The sequence below is a fragment of the Nicotiana sylvestris genome, chromosome 3 (assembly GCF_000393655.2).
Source record: "Nicotiana sylvestris chromosome 3, ASM39365v2, whole genome shotgun sequence".
Lineage (NCBI taxonomy): Eukaryota > Viridiplantae > Streptophyta > Magnoliopsida > Solanales > Solanaceae > Nicotiana > Nicotiana sylvestris.
The window spans coordinates 84714083-84732457 of record NC_091059.1 but is presented as its reverse complement, the minus strand read 5'-3'; the positions used below and the strand labels follow the sequence as shown (position 1 = coordinate 84732457).

Sequence of the window (18375 nt, the reverse complement as noted above, 5' to 3'; positions counted from 1 at the left end):
AGCCAAATATCCCGAAAACTGCTTTCAGGACTCGGTATGGTCATTATAAGCTCCTTGTTATGTCATTTGGGCTAACCAACGCCCCAACAACATTTATACATTTGATGCACAATGTATTCCGGCCATATCTTAACTCGTTCGTCATTGTATTTTTGGATGACATTCTAGTGTACTCTCGAAGTCGGGAAGATCATGAGCAACACCTGAGGACAGTGCTTCAAACCTTGAGAGAAAAGAAATTATACTCAAAGTTCTCAAAATGTGAGTTCTGGTTGGATTCCATGGCATTTTTGGGTCACGTAGTGTCGAGTGAAGGCATCAAGGTGGATCCGAAGAAAGTGGAAGCAGTGTAGAGTTGGCCCAGACCATCATCAACTACAGAGATTCGGAGTTTTCTTGGTTTGGCGGGTTATTACCATCAATTTATTGAGGGATTATCATCTATTGCAACACCTATGACTAGGCTGACCTAGAAGGGTGTTCCATTCAGGTGGATGGAAGAGTGTAAGGAGAGCTTTCAAAAGCTCAAGACAGCTTTGACTACAACCCTAGTATTGATATTGCCTATAGGTTCGGGGTCTTATACAGTCTATTATGATGCATCACGAGTTGGCCTCGGTGCGGAGTTGATACAAAACCGTAGGGTGATTGCCTACGCATCCAGATAGATGAAGGTGCATGAAAAGAGCTATCCTGTCCACGACCTGGAGTTAGCTGCTATTGTTCATGCCTTGAAGATTTGTAGGTACTATTTGTACGGTGTCCCTTGTGAGAGCTATACTGATCACCAGAGTTTGCAACATCTATTCAAGAAGAAGGATCTTAATTTGCATAAGAGGAGGTGGTTAGAGCTGCTTAAGGATTATGATATCACTATTTTGTACCACCCGGGGAAGGCCATTATGGTGGACAATGCTTTGACTCACGGGGCAAAGAGTTTGGGGAGTTTGTCTTATCTACCTACAACATAGAGGCCCATGAATGTTCAGGCCTTAGCCAGCCAGTTTGTGAGATTGGATATTTCTGAGCTGAGTCGAGTGTTAGCTTGTGTGGTCTCTCGATCTTCTCTTTATGATCGTATCAGGGAGCATCAGTATGATGACCCACATCTGCTTTTCCTAAACGACACGGTTCAGCATAGTGATGCTAAGAAGGTCACTATTGGGGAATATGGTGCATTGAGGATGCAGGGCATGCTATGTGTGCCTAATGTTGATGGGTTGCGTGATTTGGTTCTACAAGAGGCTCACAGCTCACGGTACTCAATTCATCCAGGTGCTGAAAAAATTTATCAGGACTTGAGACAACATTATTGGTGGAGTAGAATGAAGAAGGACATTGTGGAGTATGTAGCTCGGTGTTTAAATTGCCAGCAGGTGAAGTATTAGCATCAGCGATCAGGTGGATTGCTTCAAAAGTTAGAGATTTCGGAGTGGAAATGGGAGCAGATCACTATGGACTTTGCTGTTGGACTCCCACCGACTCAGCGGAAGTTTGATGCAGTTTGGGTGATTGTAGATAGGCTGACCAAGTCGGCTCATTTCCTTCTAGTGATGACTACCTATTCTTCCGAGCAGCTGGCTCGAGTTTATATCCGTAAGGTTGTTAGATTTCATGGCGTGTCAGTATCTATCACCTCTGATCGTGACACACAGTTTACATCACGGTTTTGGAAAGCCGTACAACATGAGTTGGGTACTTGGGTGCAGTTGAGGACTACATTTCACCCAGATGAACGGACTGTCCGAGCGCACTATTCAGATTCTTGAGGATATGCTCCGTGCGTGTGTGATGGAGTTTGGAGGTTCTTGGGATCAGTTCTTTGCACTTGCGGAGTTTTCCTACAACAATAGTTATCAGTCCAACATCCAAGTGGAACCGTATGAGGCTCTGTAGGTCCCCAGTAGGTTGGTTCGAGCCGGTGAGGCTAGAATATTGGACACAGACTTGGTTCAGGACACTTTGGAGAAGGTTAAGGTGATTCAGGATAGACTTCGCACAGTCCAGTCTCGACAAAAGAGTATGCGTACCGGAAGGTTTGCTATGTTTCATTTATGGTTGGAGAGCGGGTCTTGCTTCGGGTTTGGCCTATGAAGGGCGTTATGAGATTCAGAAAGAGGGGCAAGTTGAGCCTAAGGTTTATTGGTCCCTTTGAGGTGTTGCGGCGTATTGGGGAGGTTTCTTATAAGCTTGCCTTACCTCCTAGCCTAGCAGGAGTTCATCTGGTATTTCTTGTTTCGATGCTCCGGAGGTATCACGACAATTCATCTCACGTGTTGGATTTTTGTTCAGTCTAGTTGGACAAGGATCTATCATATGTTGAGGATCATGTGGCTATTGTGGACAGGTCGGTTCGAAAGTTAAGGTCAATGAACATTGCATCAGCAAAGGTTTAGTGGCAGGGTCAGCTAGTCGAGGAGGCGACTTGGGAGACCGATCAAGATATGCGCAACCGTTATCCTCATCTTTTCACCACTTAAGGTATGTCTCTATGCTGGTTCGAGGACGAACGAATGTGTTAAGAGGGGGAGGATGTAACGACCCAGCCGGTTGTATTGAGAATTAATGCCCCGATCCCCTATTAACTGCTTCCTCATATCTATTTTCTGCTGTGCCAGGACGATTCATTTTGAGTTTCGGAGTGTTTTGGGACACTTAGTCCCTAAATGTGAGCATAAGTCTTAGAATTTGGACCGTAGTCAGAACAGTGTGAAGAATGCTCCTGAATAGAATTTCGTCCATTCCCTTAGCTCATTTGGGTGATTTTGGGCTTAGGGGCATGTCCGGATTGTGTTTTTGAGGTTCGTAGCTCATTTATGCTTGAAATGGCGAAAGTTGAATTTTGAAGTTTCAAGTTCTTAAAGTTTGGATTGGAGGGTGATTCGTGATTTTAGCGTTGTTTGATGTGATTTGAGGGCTAGACTATGTTTGTATGGTGTTTTATGATTTGTTAGTATGTTTGGTTGAGGTCCTGGGGGCCTCGGGTGTGTTTCAGATGCTCAACAGGTCATTTTTGGACTTGGAGAAGTGGCAAATTTCTTGTGTTTTTGTTGTAGTAAATCCTTCATCGCGATCGCGTGAGAAGGCTCGCGATCACATATGGCATTTTAAGAGACCAACTAAGTTTGTTCTTCGCGTTCGCTAAGACAAGGATGTGATCGTGTAAGTTCACTAGGTGATGCATCTCAAATGCGTGGGCTAAGTTGCATTCGCGTAGAGTTAAGTGGACCTAAGCTGGGGCCACGCGTTTGTTCATCGTGAATGCGATGCGTGGTTCGTGATCGCGTAGTTGGGAGAGTCAGAACATCATGTTCGCGTGGGGTTTTACGCGTTCGCGCGGGGTTTTACACTTTTGTGTAGTTTAAACTTATGAGTCAGTGAAGTTGTTCTTCGCGATCGTGAGGGTGCTTCCGCGATCGCGATTAAGGAAATCACTAGGCATAATTTAAATTTCAAAAACGAGGGTTTGAGTTCATAACTCAAAAATTTGATTGAGAGCTCGGTAGAAAGTGAAATTTGAAGAGATTATCGGAGGAAGTTTGTGGGTAATGATTCCTAAGTCCTTTTTGATTATATCCCATTAATCTAAGCTTGATTTCTTTATTTAATTTCGGATTTGGGGTGAAAAATAGGGAATCTTTTGAGAAAAGTTCTTAGGCCGCATTTTGGGATTTTGATCGAGATTTTGGTATCAGATTTGAGTAAAATTTGTATGGTTAGACTCGTGAGTGAATGGGTGTTCATAATTTGTGACTTTTACCTGATTCCGAAATGTGGGCCCAGGGAGGACTTTTGGGCATTTTTCTATTTTCTTGCCCTAACTTTGATTTCATTAGCTAAATTAGTTGCTTGCAGCTATATTTACGTTAAAAATTGATTTGATTAGATTTGGACCACTTGTAGTTGGATACTCGTGGAAAGAGCGTGATTTCGGATTGCTTTGAGCTTGGTTCAAGGTAAATGGCTTGCCTAACCTTGTGTGGGGGAACACCCCTTAGGATTTGGTACTTTTTGATATATGAGCACCGGGTACGTGTGGTGACGAGTGCGTATACTGGCTATTTGTTGAAAAACCTTGTTTTCATTAAGCAAATATCTGTTTTTCCTTTAATTGAGTGATACTAGTATATGTAACTATCCTGTTTAGCTTAGGAAAGCATGCTTACGTGCCTTAACTATATTAACTTCCTTAACTGCCTACATGAACTCTGTGCAGCATGTTTAGTGAAAAATTACCTGTCTTCTTTGAGTTGAACTTAATCTAAACTGTAGAATTCTTTGTTGAAACTGTTGTTTATGTTGATTGAGTTGCATATTTACTTTGGGACTACAGAACGGTATTCCGGGATATCCCTCTGCACGTTTATGTTTGGGACTATGGGACGGTATCCTGGGAGATTCCCATGTACTGTAAACTTACCTTGGGACTATGGAATGGTATTCGGGAGATCCCCCTACACATTTACGTTTGGGAATACATGATGGTATCCCGAGAGATCCCATGTACATTTACGTTTGGGACTACGGGACGGTATCTCGGGAGATCCCCTGTTGCTATCTCTATGTATTGAGTTGTTATTTTTTTCTGTGATTTCATCCTCGTTAAACATTAGTATTTACCTTTACTACGATATTTCATACTCTATTATTTTATTATATATATAAACCAGTAGGGCCCTGACCTGATCTCATCACTACTCGACCGAGGTTAGGCTTGACACTTACTCGGTACCACTGTGGTGTACTCATGTCCTTTCCTGCACATATTTTTCATGTGCAAATCCAGGTACTTCTTACCAGTCACATTTCCAGTGAGGCGAGATGACTGTAGAGACTTTGAGGTATATCTGCCACGTCCGCAGACCTAGGAGTCCCTTTCTACTCTTCCTTAAGTTAAAGACTTTCATGTATTTTTTCTTCGTTGATAGTTTCTGGAGTTTAGAAGCACCATTTACTTCTATAGCTTGTGACTCATGATATTCCGGATTTTTTTTGGAGCATTTTGTGTTCAGTTTGAGAGTGATTATTGTATATGCGGAGCGACATCTAAATTTCTTAATTAAAGTTATATGTTAAATTGTTAGTTTTCATGTTTTTGTCTAAATTCCACAAACTATTAGGCTTACCTAGTCATAGCGACTAGGTGCCATCACGACAATTCCCGGAGGGAGAACTAGGGTCGTGACAACTGGTTTTGGAAGGTTAACGTATCGAGTTTGCAACTTAAAGAATTGTTGAAGTGCACCAGTTCTGGTGCAATCGCACCTGCATAATTTTGATCGTAGGTGCGAGCTCGTAGAAGCGAGAATGAGAGCATAGAAGCGACATGGGACGGGGAGTTCAGTGGTCGCAGGTGCGAGGGAATTTTAGCACCTGCATGGTCACAGATGAGGCGTGTTGGGTGCAAAAGTGGAGTTGGCCAGTGGGGAAATTTGCGCAGGTGCGATTGAAATTCCGCAGTTGTGAGAGTGCAGATGCAGAGGAATGATTGCAGAGCGAAGGGATACTTTGAGGCATGTCGGCAAAAGCGGAGGTATTTCCACAAAATTAGAACTGTAGGTGCGGTTAAGTTATACGCAGAAGCGAAAAGGCTGGTTAGTGTATTAAAAATTGAAGGTTCCGTGATTTTCTTCATTTTGAACATTTCAAGCTCGTGATCATGTTTTCCCATTGAATTTTCCATATAGATTGTGTGGTTTTACGGTGTAATTTTGGGTGTTTAAGGCTAGAGATTTGGAGAGTTCAAATTAGGGATTTGGGTGTCAATTTGATGTTGGATTTTGGTAAATTTGGTATGGTTGGACTCAAGGTTAAATGGGCTTCAAGATTTTGGGACTTTTATTGGATTCCGAGACGTAGTCTTAGGGGCCATCTTTTGAGTTGACTTTTTGACTTTGATTAAGAACTTAATATTTTCTTATGGAATTAATTCCTTTAGCTCGTGTTGATTGTATCGAACTGTTTGTGGATAGATTCGAGGCATTTAGAGGTCGTTTCGTGAGGCAAGGACTTGTTGTAGTAGGGATTTGCATAGATTGAGGTAAGTAACACTTCTAAACTTTGTTCTAAGGGTATGATGTCATGCCCCTTGTTCTTGGAAATCGGGTTTCAACATGTTACAACTCTTTTAAAGGAAGGGTTAAAAGAGAAGAGTCGCCACCTTATGATTTTTTAAGGTGCGTAAGGGCACCTATTTGCAAGTGACTCAAGTTTGACTAGTTTGCATCACCAAAGATCGAGTAAGAGCTCGAAATTACCTTGGGTAGAAGGTGTTAGGCACTCATCGAGGTCCACAACTGTGGGTCCTGGCCGAACTCGGATTACATGAATTAGTCAGATAAACAAGGATAGAGAAAAGCAAGAAGTTATTACATAAAGCGCACTAGTTGATTCTAAATCGTGCCTTATGCGTGCACTACTTGTCCCATGGCTATGGTCCAGGAGGCATTGGACCTCTACTTTTTGCGGTTCTAGACTTGACTTAGGCTGCTCAGAAAATGTCAAAACTAGGCGACAATTCAAAACAAATAGGACTTCAATTAAATACAGTTAAAGGCTCAAATTAGCCTCCGCAATTAGACAACAAATGCAAGCAGACAGATTTTTGCGTTAGGCATTGTCACACCTCCTTTTTCTACCTACACCCCTGAGAAGAGAGTATAGAGGAGTTTTTCCAATTAAAGGACAACCGAAACGGGATTTATTTATTTAAAGATTCAGAGTCGCCACTTGGGATGATTTATGGTGTCCCAAGTCACCGGTTGAATCCCGAATCGAGGAAAATATGACTCTGTTTAACAATCCCCGAACCAGAAATCCGAGTAAGGAATTTTGTTAACCTAGGAGAAGGTGTTAGGCATTCCCGAGTTCCGTGGTTCTAGCATGGTCGCTCAACTATTATAATCTGCCTAATTATCTGATTTTAAGCACTTTTAAACCTATGTGCCTTTTTAACCTTTAAAAATCGCTTTTATTGATTTAAGCGATTATTCCAAGGTTATTTAAAACATATCGTAAGCCACACCACATGAAATGCACCCGCGGTTCATGACATGTTCTATTTATCCTTGTTGCATCGGGTCACATGAAATGCACCCCCGGATTTATATAATTGCTGTGATAATTATAAATTTAACGCGCCTAAAGCAAACTACGATGTTGTTAATGAATACTACAAAATTATTTATTGACTAATAAAAGAGAGCAACTACATGATATTAACAAGCCTAGCATGCGCCTAGCAAATTCAAAATAAACATATCTTGACTTATGTTCAACTCGAATCACGATCACCTAGCATTTTTGCTTAAAAATTCAAAAACCCAACCATATTCAATACTTCAACCCAAGAAATCAACGACATGCACACACTTAGGCAGACTCAATTCCAACAACAAAAGAATCACCTTGCTCTTGGCCATCAAATTCAAATAACATGTATTAAACCAAACCAAAGTGCAAATAACAATCAACTGAATAAATACGACAAACGAGTACTATTAAAGCATTCCACAACGAACAAAGCAACGAAAACTGTTTACTCGGACAATTGACCAAGCAAAAACGTGACAGACATGGCACAATAATATGTTGTGAAGCTAAATAGTAGCAGAGAAATAGAAGCAGACCTTAATTATCTCAGAAAAAACTTTGATCGACAAAATAGGCTTCAGTCGAAAATAAAATCGGCCAAATAGGGAGTGCACCGGAATCTCGAACGACCTCGACGGACAGTGACAACCTCGTTCCTTTGAAGCCTCTCAATATATTAAAGATCTTCCACGGGTTACAAAAAGAATACAACACGATGGATGAGCACAAACAGACCCTCAGCAAGCAACGGCCTGACCGATTTTCGCCGGAAAAACTCGAATCTGATAGTTGCTCGGATGGAACACTGACTCGACGACCTCGAACGGGACGATGACTGGAAACTTCTCACATTTTTGTCACTGTTTTTGCTGTATTTTCGGCCAGTTATGGTAGCGGCAGATGTGGGAGGGTGGAATAGTAGCAGTGTGTGTGTGTGTGTTCGCCGGCTTCAATGGTGGTCGCCGGTGACGTCGTGCGTCTGGTTTCCGACGAACAACGGTTGTTTAAGTTGTTTGGTCACTGGTTGGTGTTGTCACTCGCCGGTGATCAATTCCGGCGAAGCAACATCTCAAGCGAAGGAGATGGTAGAAGGGTCGAGGTCATGTTTATGGGGTGGTCGACCGGTGGTTGACGACGGAGATGGGGTGCTATATGCTGAAGGAGGGGATAAAGAGGGCTTGGCTACTGTAGTGCATGGCTGTTCATGGTGTAGGCTGGTCGTTTGGATAGAACAGCGTCGCTGGCAGCGTAGAGTCATTTGGACAGGAACAACGACACGTAGGGGGGGGTCGAAGAAGATAGATGCGAGGGGGGTGGGGTGGCGTTCTCTGGTGTTGGTTTTGAGATGCGCATCCTTTGCATTTTTTTTTGGTTCTTCATCCTTCTTCGTTTCGATCATGCGCAACTTTTGCTGCTTTTTGTTCCAGCTTCTTAAACGAAGAAGCTTTCTTGATTGGTGAAGAAGAGATCCGATGGGGGGGGGGTCCCTGTTGAAACAAAAGCTGCGCAACTTTTCTTTTAGCCTTTTGTCCGTTCCCTCTTCTTTAGTCTTAAGACTTCTTTTTATATTTTGGGTTTTGGTAGGGTTTTTAGGTTAAGGTGTATGGGCCAAGGAATTATGGGCTTGGAAATTGTGGGCTAGGTCCAAAATTAGGCTTAAAATGTGTTGCTCGAGCCCAAGTTCTATTATTTCACTGCGAACGAGATTAAAAATACGAGCTCATTTATTAATTATTCTTACTATTCAAATAATTATTAAAATAAAACTAACCATCAAAAAAATTTATTTTTGGTATTTTCAATTATCATATTAAAATAAAAATACGATACTATTTTTGCATATATTTTTTTTAAAGTTTTTTTTTATTAAAAATGACTACAAAACATTAATGAACCTATTTTTGTGTTTTTTTTGTTTTCTTCTAATAAAATAAAGTAAAAGAGCCAAAATTACTTGAAATATCTATATTATGCCTAAATTTAATATTTACGCGCTAAAAAATGAAAAATCTTGGGGAGGGTCAAAAATCACATGTCTACAGCTGCCCTTCTTTGACTGGAAACGTACAGAGTTTTCAGACAAAGACTGACTAGACAGGTTTTTTGACCCGACCCTTATTTGGAGAGACTAAAATTAAGAGAAAAGGGGAATGTGACCGAGCTCTGGTATCTAGGCTGCCTACATATCCTTAGCTATAAAGGAATCAGGCCACGTGTAGTTCAGAGATGAGTGAGATGACGGAGTATGCTGAGGTGGAGATCCAATTAGTGCCGTCGAGGTTCCGGTCTGCGGTCCCGTTATTACATAAAAATCAAAAATGAAAAAGACTAACTAAGCCTATCAGCTACGAGTTACAAGATTCCTATCTATGAGTCTTCTGAAGCTTGATCTTGAGTCTTGGCTGATTCTTCATGCAGACCCTGATCTGAATATTGATGCTTGTTAGTCGCAGGTGTTGGTTTAATCTTCTTTATCTTTTGAAACCAAGACGGGACATGCAGAGCTTGTGACCTCAGCCCTGTCTTGAGCAGCTCACATCTTTTATTAACTTCTGCATTCGGATTCACTTCTTGTCTTTCTTTTTGTTTTTTTTAATTATTTTGGATTGTGACGAACTTCTGTTGATCATCTTGGATTGTTGACTCGCATCCTTGCCGCGAGCTTCTGCTACTCCTAACTTGAGTTGAATTCTGAAATAACTTCCCTTTTTTTCCAGGCGGGCGCCTGATTGCTGAACATGAACCGTCTTTTCTTGTTACTTGACACTGTTTTCCCTTGCACCCTTGAACCATTTTCCCTTGAAACCTGAACTGTCTTCCTTCGAAACTGCTTTCCCTTGAAACTTGAGTTGTCTTCCTTCGAAACTGCTTTCCCTTGAAACTTGAATTGCCTTCCCTTATTCTCCAGGTGGGCGCATGATTACAACAAAATAGACAAAACAAAAGAAATTTTTCTGCCCCAGTTTGCACTAGGAAGATTTGTGAGTTGTTAGCAAAATTGTAAACCACTTGTACTATTGATGCAATGATGAGAGTAAACTAAAGAATAAACTAGGAAAACTATAAACTAAGCTTGACTAAAGTAAAGACTGACCCTATTCACCAGGCGGGGCCCCTGATTTCAAGAAAGCTAAACATTGATAACTTAAGAAAACTAAAAATTGACCTTTTTTTTTCAAATCCAGACTTCCTCTTTTTTTCAAAATATCCTAAGAGAAAATTCGTCAGACTAGGTTTTCTATCTTAGGAGAAAAATTCATCAAACTAAGACGTTAATCCTAGGAGAAAATTCATCAGACTAGGCCTTTTTTCTCTTTTTTTTGGGTATCTTAGGAGAAAGATTCATCCGACTAAGACATTTATCCTAGGAGAAAATTCATCAGACTAGGTTTTCTATCTTAGGAGAAAGATTCATCAGACTAAGATTTCTATCCTAGGAGAAGGTTCATCAGACTAGGTCTTCTATCTTAGGAGAAAAATTTATCAGACTAAGATTGTGATCCTAGGAGAAAGTTTATCAGACTAGGTTTTCTATCTTAGGAGAAAAAATCATCAGACTAAGATTCTGATCCTAGGAGAAAATTCATCAGACTAGGTTTTCTATCTTAGGAGAAAAATTCATCAGACTAAGATTTATATTGGGAGGAAAATCCATCAGACTAGGACTTTTTATCCTAGGAGGAAAAATGTAAAGATCGATGGCAAGATTTTATGCACAATAGCAAGACAAATAAAGGCAAAGATTTGAGAAACTTCCCTTTGTTGTCTCTTCTCTTCTTTTCTTTTCCTTCTCTTTTTTTGTTTTTTGTTTTGTTTTTTTTTCTTTTCTTCTTTTTTTTTCTTTTTTTTTCTTTTTTCCTTTTTCTGAACCACTTTCCTTGCACTGCTTTCCTGCATCACACAAAGAAAATTGGTCAGTTTTGAAAATGGTGGTCGGTTTGTGGCCTTGAGTCTTTGGGCAGCTTGGCTTCTGCTCAATCAGCTTGAGTCGGCTTCAGGAGACTTTTGCTCTGCATCAACCCTAATTGCTTCACACCCAGTACCATTTGTATTTGCGGCTCGATCTGTCTTATCTCAACTGGAGATCTTTTTTTAGACGACCCTTTCTGATATCTTGAATAACTTCCTACTTTTGAGCAATTTGTCTGTCAGAGAGAATCACAAGATATCTTTCTTGCGCCAAATAGGCTAACAAGAGTCTTTTTGGGGAAGCCTTTGCATGAATCCTCAAGGTATATTGACAGTAACTACTGAGTGTGCTGGCCAAATTCACTTTGTGCAACTGAAAAGCTGATAGCAGGTTTTGAAATCTTTTCTTGCTTGTTTTGACAAAAACTGACTCAGAGTGAAGGACACAATGATTCAAAAGACAAAGATTAACATGAAACGACCCCTGTCGAAAGGACAGAAGGAAGAGTTTTTTTTTTCTCTTTTTTTTATAACTAGCCTTAATGATCATGACATGCATTTTGGACTTAACGGCCGATCTACCAAACTAATCCAATCTTCCCTTTTACCATCCTTATGACCTTTGAGGTCGGGCTTGTTCATACCAATCCTTTATATCAGCTTCAAGACTCACATTCGACTAGTGGTGCCCCGAGGGATTTTCACCAACAAGCCTCTCTCATTTATTCATCTCTGCTTACCGTCTCCTTACAGTGCCCGTGAGGGTTTTCACTAGTAAAACTCTCTCATTTTTCTTTTTCTTTTCTTTTCTTTTTCTTACTTTTTGTGAGTAGCTTGACAGTGTTATATGTCGTGTGACAACCGTTGCTCATTGCATGCTCCTTTTGGCATTTTTGAAGGTATATCGGGAGGTCTTTATTTGGAAGGTTTTTGGATAGGGTTGGCCAAAAGGCTGGCATGAAGCTCAACAGAGACTAAAGATGATAGGGTCGTATACTTACAACTTTTGGAATCGACTCTTTTAAAAATGAAATAAAATCTTTGCTCCGGTTTTAGCTATTGGGGATTTTTTTTTTGAAATTTTCTTTTTCTTTTCTTTGAATTCTTATTTGGCTGGACCGAACCGTGAGGCTGCCTACGTATCCTTTTTTAAGGAATCAGGTCGAACGTAGTTCAAACATCTGACCTAAACTATTTTTCATCTTTCTTTTTGTTTCTCTTTTTTTCTTTTTCTTTTCTTTTTTTTTTTCCTTTTCTTTTTCCTTTTTTTGTTTGCCCTAGCTCTATTTTTGAGGGCATGAACCTTTGACAATTTTTTTCTGAACTTTCTAAGAATTGCCCCAGTTTGTACTCTTGGGACATGGATTTTTTTCTTTTTCCATTTTTTCATATATTTTTGACTCTTGACTCTAAACTTGATTCCAAAAGAGGGTAGTCAAAGAAAATAATACAGGCTCAAAAAGGGTAGCGAAGGATATAAAGTGTTTAGATAGCAGAAAGAGGGCCTCCTAGCCTCGAGAATGCCAATCATGTTATCTTTTCGCGATCCCAGCATTGACGAACATGTCTGTATTTTTGGTGTGTCGTGGTCACAAGACACTTTTCATCCCTTAATGTCGAACTTTTCAACAAATTTCAATTGATTCTTCCTCAACCCGATCTTCACAATGGTTTTGAAGGTAAAGATTCTTAACCTCCACGGGTATGACTATTCTGGTTTTACTTGAATTTTACTCGGCTTAAATCCAAGGTATTTCAAATCCTTTTTATCCCTGAAACTGTCTTTTTATCAGTTGTCCAATTCAAGCTTAAATCAATTTTCTAAGATCTGGCCAAAAATTCCGCATGCATGTCATGTCATTAAAACTAGTGGGAAAAGAACTAAGCATGGAATGACACAAAAGGACAAACTGTATTTCATTGAGTAAACAACAAGACAAACAACCTAGAATCCGAGTTACAACCCTAAAATAACCCGGCTAATGAAAATAGCAACAACATAGACAGACAAGACTCACACAAACAGAATAGAGGGATAGAAGGGTTTGACTCAATAAAAACAAATAAAATCTGGATCATAACCCTTAAATAACCCAGATAATAGAATAAACATCAAAACAAGCTACCAAGATTCCTTCTTAGCGAGGAGGGAATGACTTTTCAATTGCTATGTTTGATATTTAGCCACAAATTTGCTCATCAGAATCAGCAGAGCCTTCTCCAATTTCAAAATCATTAACTTCAGTTAGCAAATTTCTGAGAGGGTCTCATACTCCTTGTCACCACGCATCATCCCCACAAAGTGTGCATCATCATGTGCAGGTAAAGGATTCTGCGCGATATTCTGAGTGTCACTGTCTTGGATCACAATCAGGTTTTCCTGGATCATTCTTTCTATTTCTATTTTCAAATCCCGACAGCTTTCAACATTGTGACCCTGGGCATTGGAATGGTATTCACACCTTTTAGAAGGGTCAAAGCTTCTTGCACGTGGGTCCACATGATTTGGAGGAATAGGTGCAGTCATGTCATAATGCTTTAACTTCTCAAATAAGCTTGCATAGGACTCTCCTATTGGTGTAAAATTATCTTTCAACCTTTGTTCCCCTTTATACCTCTGGCTTGGATGTGGGTTATAGGGCACCTGAAAATTTTGTGGAGGCTGTTGGAGATTTCGTGATGCTCGTGCTCGCCTTCTATGATGTTTTGGTGGCTGGACAACATACTGAGGTGGAGCGACAGAGTATCGAGGGTTCTAAGGTGGATAATACTGCTCAGGGGAGTCATGGAAAACTTGAGGAGACTGCTCATACCTTCGAGATGTTCTCCTGGGACCTCTTCTCGACCCTGATGTCATCATGATTTCTTCAACCTTCTCATTTGTGTCGCTAAAATTATCAGACTCAACCCGGACAACCTGAGTTGCGGCTTTAAAAACTGCTTGACTTATAATTTTGCCTGTCTTAAGACCATTCTCTACCATTTCTCCCATTTTGATTGCTTCCGAGAAGGATTTGCCCACTGCGGACATAATGTTTTGAAAGTAATCTGGCTCTTGCGCTTGAATGAAGATAGTTATTAGCTCGTGGTCATCCATGGGTGGCTTAACTCGAGCTGCTTGCTCTCTCTATTTAATGGCATATTCCCTGAAACTTTCACTTGGTTTCTTCTTCAGGTGTGAAAGGGAAATGCGGTCTGGGCCAATGTCGATATTGTATTGGAACTGTGTGACAAAGGCCTGTGCCATGTCATCCCAGACATACCAGCGAGACATGTCTTGATCCATAAACCATTCGGAGGCTACTCCCGTAAGGCTTTCCCCAAAGTAAGCCATCAACAATTCTTCATTTCTTCCCACACCTCTCAGTTGATTGCAATACCTTTTTAGGTGGGCCATAGGATCTCCATGTCCATCATACTTTTCAAATTTGGGAGTCTTGAAACCAGGCGGCAAGTGGACATCGGGGAACATGCATAGATCTTTGAAGGCAACACTCTTTTGACCTGCCAACCCTTGCATGTTTTTCAACAGTTGTTCTAAGCTTTTCACTCTTTGGGTGATTTCTTCCTGTACCATCTTTCGGGCAGGCTTCTCAATGTTTGTAGGAAGATCAAACGAGTATGAGTGGTACTCAGGAGAGTGGTACTGCTCTTGCTGTGTAGCAAACTGTGACTCATGACGAGGCTGTCCTTGACCACTGGCCCATGCTTGACACATTTCGGTCATTTGCTGTTTCAACATTCTATTTTTCTCAAACACAATAGACTCTTGTTGAACCCTCTGACCCTGAGTCTCTTGATCACTTGTAACAGCTTCGATGTCAGTTATAATTTTTCCTTGGATCTTGTGTTTCCGGCTTACCACAAACCGACCATCTCAACTTTCTTCACAATTCAAAACAAAACATGTTAGAATGGACTCAGTCGGTCCTTATTATTATCATCATTTTTTCGTTTTTTCACTTTTTCTCTTCTTTTTTTCGATTGATCGAACCTGATGTGGGTTGCCTACGTATCATGTGGGAACATGAATCAGATCTTGCATAGTTCGGGAAGATCATGAATAAAGTAAATAAACTATTTTTTTTGATTTTGAATTTTTCATTTTATTTTTTCGAAAGAAAGACTTATAAAGAAGAAAGGGATTATTTTTGGGTTTTGATTTTTCTTCAACATTTTTGCAAAGAAAGACTTCTAAAGAAGAAAGATTTTTTTTTTCTGGAATTTTGGAAGAAAAACTTCTAAAGAAGAAAGAAAATATTTTTGGAATTTTATTTTGAATTTATGAAAGAAATGCTTCTAAAAAAATATTTCTGCATTTTGAATTTTATTTTCAATTTTCGAAAGAAGAATGAAAATATTTTTGTATTTTTGATTTTGAGAAGCAACTAAAAGAAAATATTTTTTGTATTTTTAAAAGTTGGGGTCGCAAAGAAAAACTTTTCTAAAGAAGAAAGTAAACGAATTTTTTGGATTTTTGAAAATTGGGGGCCGGAACCGATGAGGTTTGCCTACGTATCTCACATCCGGTGAGAATCAGACCCGTGTAGTTCTGCCCGATTTGACAAAATGAAAACCAACTAATTCTAAAGACAAAACTTTCCTTTTCTTTTCTCCTTTTTTTTCATAATTTTGGCCGAGTTTCGATATATTTTGGACACTGATTTCTCAAAACAAGTAACTATCTCTCTGAGCCCTCACACTACTATTTTCTTTTCCCAATTTCTTATATTATCCACATGCCAGTCAACATGCAAATCCGAAGCAAATAAATGCACAAGTAGCAAGTAGAATGCATCAGGATGATCTTTCATTTCAGGTACACCTGTCCTAGACAGACCCAACCCCTGTGTTGAGCCTCCTAAGTCAAATGCACGTGATGCAAACAAACGTTCCTACTAGGGATCCAGCATGAGGCTTTGTTATACTAGGTTTAAAACCTAGGTTTATTGTTCTAGCCCTGGCTTACCCGAGCGGACAACTCGAGCCGAGGGGGGGGGGGGGCAGCGTAGCGGAAATACAGAAGCTTCACCGGCTTAGCAACTTGTCCGAACTTCGTTCTAAAATGGGATAAGACTCTAGATAGAAGAGAAGTCACACGAAGTGCACCCTTCTCCATGATTTAGAAGACTTAGAGAGAGGAAGGGTTTCGTAACAGTTTATATACAGTTCACAGAATATCAAAGCGGTAAAAGCATTTAGCACATTAGGCTCAAACATGTAGGAAAATCAGATAACAGATAAAGCCAATCATAATAGCTATCCTAAGCTCAAATTCTTAAACCCTGAACCAAAGTTCTGGGTTCGATCCCCAGAAGAGTCGCCAGAGCTGTCACACCTCCATTTTCTACCTACACCCCCGAGAAGAGAGTATAGAGGAGTTTTTCCATTTAAAGGACAACCGAAACGGGATTTATTTATTTAAAGATTCAGAGTCGCCACTTGGGATGGTTTATGGTGTCCCAAGTCACCGGTTGAATCCCGAATCGAGGAAAATATGACTCTGTTTAACAATCCGCAAACCAAAAATCCGAGTAAGGAATTCTGTTAACCCGGGAGAAGGTGTTAAGCATTCCCGAGTTCCGTAGTTCTAGCACGGTCTCTCAACTGTTATAGTCGGCCTAATTATCTGATTTTAAACACTTTTAAACCTATATGCCTTTTTAACCTTTAAAAATCGCTTTTATTGATTTAAGCGATTATTCCAAGGTTATTTAAAACATATCATAAGCCACACCACATGAAATGCACCCGCGGTTCACGACATGTTCTATTTAACCTTGTTGCATCGGGTCACATGAAATGCACCCCCGGATTTATATAATTGCTGTGATAATTATAAATTTAACGCGCCTAAAGCAAACTACGATGTTGTTAATGAATACTACAAAATTATTTATGGACTAATAAAAGAGAGCAACTACATGATATTAACAGGCCTAGCGTGCGCCTAGTGAATTCAAAATAAACAGATCTTGACTTATGTTCAACTCGAATCACGGTCACCTAGCATTTTTGCTTAAGAATTCAAAAACCCAACCATATTCAATACTTCAACCTAGGAAATCAACGACATGCACACACTTAGGCAGACTCAATTCCAACAACAAAAGAATCACCTTGCTCTTGGCCATCAAATTCAAATAACATGTATTAAACCAAACAAAAGTGCAAATAACAATCAACTAAATAAATGCGACAAACGAGTACTATTAAAGCATTCCACAACGAACAAAGCAACGAAAACTGTTTACTCGGACAATTGACCAAGCAAAAACGTGACAGACATGGCACAATAATATGTTGTGAAGATAAATAGTAGCAGACCTTAATTATCTCAGAAAAAACTTTGATTGACAAAATAGGCTTCAGTCGGAAATAAAATCGGCCAAACAGGGAGTGCACCGGAGTCTCGAACGACCTCGATGGACAGTGACAACCTCATTCCTTTGAAGCCTCTTAATATATTAAAGATCTTTCCATGGGTTACAAAAAGAATACAGCACGATGGCTGAGCATGAACAGACCCTCGGCAAGCAACGACCTGACCGAGTTTCACCGGAAGAACTCGAATCTGATAGTAGCTCGGACGGAACACTGACTCAACGACCTCGAACGGGACGATGACTGGAAACTTCTCACATTTCTATCACTATTTTTGCTGCATTTCCGGCCAATTATGGTAGCGGCAGATGTGGGAGGCTGGAATAGTAGCAGTGTGTGTGTGTGTGTGTTCGCCGGCTTCAATGGTGGTCGCCGGTGACGTCGTGTGTCTGGTTTCCGACGAACAACAGTTGTTTAAGTTGTTTGGTCGCTGGTTGGTGTTGTCACTCGCCGGTGATCAATTCTGGAGAAGCAACAACTCAAGCAAAGGAGATGGCAGAAGGGTCGAGGTCATATTTATGGGGTGGTTGACCGGTGGTTGACGACGAGATGGGGTGCTATATGCTGAAGGAGAGGATGAAGAGGGGTCGACTACTGTTGTGCATGGCTGTCATGGTGTAGGCTGGTCGTTTGGACAGAACAGCATCGCCGGCAGCGTAGAGTCGTTTGGACAGGAACAACGACACGTAAGGGGGGGGGGGGTCGAAGAAGATAGACGCGAGGGGGGTGGGGTGGCGTTCTTTGGTGCTAGTTTTGAGATGCGCAACCTTTGCCTTTTTTTGGTTCTTCAGCCTTCTTCGTTTCGATCATGCGCAGCTTTTGCTGCTTTTCGTTCCAGCTTCTTAAACGAAGAAGCTTTCTTTGTTGGTGAAGAAGAGATCCGATGGGGGGGGTCCCTATTGAAACAAAAGCTGCGCAACTTTTCTTTTAGCCTTTTGTCCATTCCCTCTTCTTTAGTCTTAAGCCTTCTTTTTATATTGTAGGTTTTGG

At 40.5% G+C, this 18375-nt stretch overlaps 1 protein-coding gene across 1 annotated transcript; it reads left to right on the top strand.

The window, feature by feature from the left end:
- The first annotated feature begins 977 nt into the window (after positions 1 to 977).
- On the top strand, positions 978 to 1388 carry LOC138887604 (uncharacterized). Its single transcript, XM_070169369.1, has one exon. The coding sequence runs from the start codon at positions 978 to 980 to the stop codon at positions 1386 to 1388; it is 411 nt and encodes a 136-aa protein (XP_070025470.1).
- The last annotated feature ends 16987 nt before the right edge of the window (positions 1389 to 18375 follow it).